Below are 6,640 nucleotides of genomic sequence, written 5' to 3'. Positions count from 1 at the left end.
TGCCTCTCTGTGTTTACTGTGTTGTGTAATACTCCGCAGGTAGCATTATGCCATTAATACAGCCCTTCCTTTGTTAATAGCGTTGTTGCTCTACTTGTGCTATCAGTTTTTGTGCATATTCATTACCCCTGTTATCTGTCCATTACAGGACCACTATCATTCCACTACCTTTCCATGTCCATTTCATCCGTGTGTGTCAATAAAGTATCCTTGAATGTAACTCTGAGGTTACCTTATTCCCCTCTTACCGGGGGAGGTGAAAGCGCAACCTGGTCTCAGAACATTTCGTATTATTCTGTATGTACAAAGCTGTGATCAAGTCAAAGGGTGGCTACTTTGAAGAATCTCAAATCTCAAATATATTTTGATATGTGTTACACGTTTTTGGTTACTTCATGATGCCATATGTGTTATTTAATAGTTTTGATTTCTTCACTATTATTCTACAATGTAGAAAATACACAAGACACAGAGGAGGAGAAACTATCCAACACCCTGGGAGAGAGAACGAGTGACCTCAATCGAACTCACAGCCAGAAAGATGGGTTAGATACAGGAGAGGAAGAGTTACCCTGGATGCCATCACACCTGCTCCTGTGAGCAAGGAATGAGAGGGGAGGCTGAGCAAGAGGTCATAGTGATAGTGATTCACACCCAGAGAGAGACAGAAAACCCATACAACCTCTTGGCTGAGATTAACCACACAGAGGTGGAGGCAGAGGGCCTTCAGGGCTAGCCAGTCAGCCTTCCTGCTCTGATCCTCAAGTCAATTGTAGTTGACCTCATTCCGTCAGTAGAGGATGCCTGGTTGTTTTTTAAAAGTGCGTTCCTCTCCATCTTAAATAAGCATGTCCCATTCAAAACATTTGGAACTAAGAACAGATATAGCCCCGGGTTCACCCCAGACTTGACTGCCCTTGACCAGCACAAAAACATCCTGTGGCGTACTGCATTAGCATCGAACAGCCCCCGCGATATGCAACTTTTCAGGGAAGTCAGGAACAAATATACACAATCAGTTAGGAAAGCAAAAGGCTAGCTTTTTCAAACAGAAATTTGCATCACGTAGCACTAACTCCAAAAAGTTTTGGGACACTGTAAAGTCCATGGAGAATAAGAGCACCTCCTCCCAGCTACCCACTGCACTGAGGCTAGGAAACACTGTCACCACCGATAAATCTACTATAATCGAGAATTTCAATAAGCATTTTGCTACGGCTGGCCATGCTTTCCAACTGGCTACCCCTACCCCAGCCACCAGCTCTGCACCCTCCGCTGCAACTTGCCCATGCCCCCCACCCCCCCGGCTTCTCCTTTACTGAAATTCAGATAGCTGATGTTCTGAAAGAGCTGCAAAATCTGGACCCCTACAAATCAGCTGGGCTAGACAATCTAGACCCTTTCTTTCTAAAATTAGACGCAGAAATTGTAGCAACCCCTGTTACTAGCCTGTTCAAACTCTCTTTCGTATCTTCTGAGATCCCCAGAGATTGGAAAGCTGCCGCAGTCATCCCCCTCTTCAAAGGGGGTGACACTCTACATCCAAACTGTTACAAACCTACATCCATCCTGCCCTGTCTTTCGAAAGTATTTGAAAGCCAAGTTAACAAACAGATCACCGACCATTTCGAATCCCACCGTACCTTCTCCGCTATGCAATCTGGTTTCCGAGCTGGTCATGGGTGCACCTCAGCCAAGCTCAAGGTCCTAAATGATATTATAACCGCGATCGATAAAAGACAGTACTGTGCAGCATTCTTCATCGACCTGGCCAAGGCTTTCGACTCTGTCAATCACCGCATTCTTATTGGCAGACAAATAGCCTTGGTTTCTCAAATGACTGCCTCGCCTGGTTCAACTACTACTTCTCAGATAGAGTTCAATGAGTCAAATCGGAGGGCCTGTTGTCTGGACCTCTGGCAGTCTCTATGGGGGTGCCACAGGGTTCAATTCTCGGCCGACTCTGTCCTCTGTGTATATCAATGATGTCGCTCTTGCTACTGGTGACTCTCAGATCCACCACTACGCAGACGACACCATTTTGTATACATATGGCCCTTCATTGGACACTGTGTTAACAAACCTCCAAATGATCTTCAATGCCATACAACACTCCTTCCGTATCCTCCAACTGCTCTTAAACGGTATTAAAACTTAATGCATGCTCTTCAATCGAACGCTGCTTGCACCCGCCCGCCCAACTAGAATCACTACTCTCGGCAGGTCTGACTTAGAATATGTGGACAACTACAAATACCTAGGTGTCTAGTTAGACCGTAAATTATCCTTCTAGACTCACATTACGCATCTCCAATCCAAAGTTAAATCTAGAAGTGGCTTCTTATTTCACAACAAAGCCTCCTTCACTCATGCTGCCAAACATGCCCTCGTAAACTGACTATCCTACCGATCCTTGACTTCGGCGATATTATTTACAAAATAGCCTCCAACACTCTACTCAGCTAATTGGATGTAGTCTATCACAGTGCCATCCATTTTGTCAACAAAGCCCAATATACTACCTACCATTGTGACCTGTACGCTTTCGTTGGTTGGCCCTCACTACATATTTGTCGCCAATCCCACTGGCTCCAGGTCATCTATCCCCGCCTTATCTGAAGTCATTGGTCACCATAGCAACACCCACCCGTGGTATGCGCTCCTGCAGGTATATCACACCTCCTTTGGCCACCATTCCTTCCAGTTCTCTCCTGCTAATGACTGGAAAGAACTGCAAAAATCTCTGAAGCTGGAGACTCTTATCTCCCTCACTAACTTTAAGCATCAGTTGTCAGAGCAGCTTACCGATCACTGCACCTGTACACAGCCCATCTGTAATTAGCCCACCCAACTACCTCATCCCCATATTGTTATTTATTTTGCTAATTTGCACCCCAGTATCTCTACTTGAACATCATCTTCTGCACATCTATCACTCCAGTGTTAATACTAAATGTATTGCCTTGCCTCCATAACTTATTACATTTGCAAACACTGTATATAGATTTTCTATTGTGTTATTGACTGTATGTTTTGTTTATCTCATGTGTAACTCTGTGTTGTTGTTGTTTTTATCGCACTGCTTTGCTTTATCTTGGCCAGGTCGCAGTTGTAAATGAGAACTTGTTCTCAACTGGCCTACCTGGTTATATAAAGTTGAAATAAAAAAATAAAACAAAATGTTTAATTCATATTCATTAAAGATATTTAGTCAAGACTTGAAAAGTGCCATTTATTTCAAATGATAATTATTCAGTGTCTGCAACCCTCAAGAACCAGGGTGAGTCTGGCTCCCCATTTTACTGGGCAAACACAACTTGCATATGGTCATAGACTAGGCCAAAACGTTAATCTTTTAACCTTGCTTAAATAAAACAATGCATTTTTAATAGTGAGAAAGAGTTGCGCTTTTCCTTTTATATTATGATTAAGGTTTTTGGTTGCACCTCGACTCAAAGTTGGTTGAGCGCCCTCCACTTTTTTGTCAAATAACACATAAAAAAAAAATGTCATAAGTAAATTATTAAAAGCATTAAAATTGGGATTGGGATGTTTCCCACTTATTTACACAACGTACTCCACAAAGTTTAGAGAAATGTTCTGAAATTAATTAAGAATTAAACAGAAGAAAATCAGAATTGAAGGCAACTATAATGCAAAAAAATTAATTTTAATGGTTCAATCCTGTTTCTGGTCTAATGAATAATTAATATTGTTCCTCCTCTTCCTTGTGGCAAGCGCAGCAGCACACTGCCCTCCAAAGCCTGCAAAAAAAACGCCGGACTGCCCCTTTCCTCGCCCTGCATGGAACATCTAGGGTCACGTCCTTGGTGACGTGTGGGGTGACGTCCAGGGTGACCACAGCAACATCCTCTGGAAAGGGACAAAAGCGGGACAGAATGTAAATAAATGCAATCCGAAGGTTCTAAACACTGGCCAGTTGAATTGGATCTTTTATTTCAGCTCATGAAACATGGGACCAACACTTTACATGTTATCATGACAAATGGCACCTGTCAGAGTGCTTTCTATAAGTCTTGCTCACCTGCTTGGATGTCAGATGGCAGAGTGGCGGAGACGGCCACCATGAGAGGCTTTTCTTCAGGTGTGACGTCCACAACCTCCAAGAGTGAAGAAGCCGGATATGCATCTGTGTTAGGGGTGAGGTCCAAAACCTCCAGCTGAGAACAAGCTGGGTCTGCATCTGTGTTAGGGGTGATGTCCACAACCTTCAGGTGGGTAGAAGCCGGGTCTGCCTCTGTGTAAGGGGTGATGTCCACAACTTCCAAGTGGGAAGAGACGGGTTCTGCCTCTGTGTTAGGTGTGACGAACACAATCTCCAAGTGGGAAGAGACGGGTTCTGCCACTTTGTTAGGGGTGATTTCCACAACCTCCAGGTGAGAAGAAGCCGGGTCTACCTCTGTATTAGGGGTGATGTCCACAACCTTACGGTGGGAAGAAGATGGGTTTGCCTCTTTGTTAGGGGTGAGGTCCAACACCTCCAGGTGAGAAGAAGCCGGGTCTGCCTCTGTGTTAGGGGTGATGTCTTCAACCTCCAGGTGGTAAGATACCGGGTCTGCCTCTGTGCTACGGCTTTTGTAAACAACCTCCAGGTGGGAAGAAGCCAGGTCTGCCTCTGTGTTAGGGGTGATGTCCACAACCTCTAGGTGGAAAGAAGCCGGGTCTGCCTCTGTGTTAGGGGTGATGTCCACAACCTCCAGGTGAGAAGAAGCCGAGTCTGTCTCTGTATTAGGGGTGATGTCCACAACCTCCAGGTGAGAAGAAGCCGAGTCTGCCTCTGTGTTAAGGGTGAAGTCCACAACCTCCAGGTGAGAAGAAGCCGGATCTGCCTCTGTTTTAGGGGTGATATCCACAACCACTAGGTGGGAAGATGCCAGGTCTGACTCTGTGTTAAGGGTGATGTCCACAACCATCAGGTGGGAAGAATCCGGGTGTGCCTCTGTGATAGGGGTGATGTCCATAACCACTATGTGGGAAGAAGCCAGGACTGCCTCTCTGCTACGGGTGATGTCAACAACCTCTAGGTGGGGAGAAGCTGGGTCAAACTCTGTGTTAGGGGTGATTCCCTCAACCTCCAGGTGTGCAGAAGCCAGGTCTTTCTCTGTGTTAGGGATGATTTCCATAACCTCCAGGTGGGAAGAAGATGGGTCTGCCTCTGTGTTAGGGGTGATGTCCACAACCTCCAGGTAGGAAGTTGCTGGGTCTGCCTCTGTGATAGGGGACATGTCCACAAGCTCCAGGTGGAAAGAAGCCGGGTCTGCCTCTGTGTTAGGGATGATGTCCACAACCTCCAGGTGGGAAGAAGCTGGCTCTGCCTCTGTGTTAGGGGTGATGTCCACAACCTTCAGGTGGGAAGAAGCCGTGTCTGCCTCTTTGTTAGGGGTGATGTCCACAACCTCCAGGTGGGAAGAAGCCAGGTGAGCCTCTTTTTTAGGGGTGATGTCCACAACCTCTAGGTGAGAAGAAGTCGGGTCTGCCTCTGTGTTAGGGGTGATGTCCTCAACATCCAGGTGGTAAGATACCGGGTCTGCCTCTGTGTTAGGGGGGATGTCCACAATCTCCAGGTGAGAAGAAGCTGAGTCTGCCTCTGTGTTAGGGGTGATGTCCACAACCTCCAGGTGAGAAGAAGACGGATCTGCCTCTGTGTTAGGGGTGATGTCCACAACCTCCAGGTGAGAAGAAGCCGGTTGTGCCTCTGTTTTAGGGGTGATGTCCACAACCACTAGGTGGGAAGATGACGGGACTGACTCTGTGTTAAGGGTGATGTCCACAACCATCAGGTGGGAATAATCCGGGTGTGCCTCTGTGTTAGGGGTGATGTCCATTACCACTATGTGGGAAGAATCCGGGTCTGCCTCTCTGCTACGGGTGATGTCAACAACCTCTAGGTGGGGAGAAGCTGTGTCAAACTCTGTGTTAGGGGTGATTCCCTCAACCTCCAGGTGGGCAGAAGCCGGGTCTTTCTCTGTGTTAGGGGTGATGTCCATAACCTCCGGGTGGGAAGAAGCTGGGTCTGCCTCTGTGTTATGGGGGATTTCCACAACCTCCAGGTGGGAAGAAGCCTGGTCTGCATCTGTGTTAGGGGTGACAATTAAAATCCTGATTGGCTCTACTACTACAAGGCACCAGGATGCCATGACAAAAGGCATCTGTCAGAGTGCTCTCTATGAGTGCTACTCACCTGCTTGGATGTCAGCTGGTAGTGTGGCGGAGACGGCCACCACTAGGACAGGGGGAACTGGCAGGGTGTCTGCAGTAGGCTGGAAGTAGCTCTTCACCTCGTCCGCCACAAAGGCACAGACAGAGCTCATAAAAAAAGGGGTATTGATGTCATCCAGGGAGAAGGACTGGCTGATTCTCCCGAGGATCGACCTCACAGAGTCAAAAGCAGCAGCCCGGGAGAAAGGGGTGTGAGGAGAAGAGGCCTTCAACATGCTGGAGAGCTTCTCCCCTACGGCCACCACCATACTCACAGCCATCCCGCTTAGGAGGATGGGGTGATCTGAATGGCCTTCCTCTGGCTGAAGCCACAGGGCCAGGAGGATCCTGGGCACCAGCTCCACCACCACCTGGGATGGGCTGAGCAGGTTGCTACAGGGCTCATTGGACAGCTTTTCCA

At 47.3% G+C, this 6,640-nt stretch overlaps 1 protein-coding gene across 1 annotated transcript; it reads right to left on the bottom strand.

Annotated features, from left to right (window-relative positions):
- Positions 1-3,653: 3,653 nt before the first annotated feature.
- LOC311112099 (uncharacterized protein) lies at positions 3,654-4,982 on the bottom strand (the record flags this gene model as incomplete). The annotated part of the gene is made up of 3 exons (XM_084155075.1): positions 3,654-3,873; positions 4,046-4,607; positions 4,824-4,982. The coding sequence occupies 3 exons, from the start codon at positions 4,980-4,982 to the stop codon at positions 3,707-3,709; spliced, it is 888 nt and encodes a 295-aa protein (XP_084011201.1). The 3' UTR covers positions 3,654-3,706.
- Between the last annotated feature and the right edge of the window lie 1,658 nt (positions 4,983-6,640).

This window comes from Coregonus lavaretus (assembly GCF_964263955.1).
Source record: "Coregonus lavaretus genome assembly, chromosome: 38".
NCBI classification, from domain to species: Eukaryota; Metazoa; Chordata; class Actinopteri; order Salmoniformes; family Salmonidae; genus Coregonus; species Coregonus lavaretus.
Note: the sequence above shows the minus strand (reverse complement) of the source record. Positions and strands in the feature narration are given on the sequence as shown.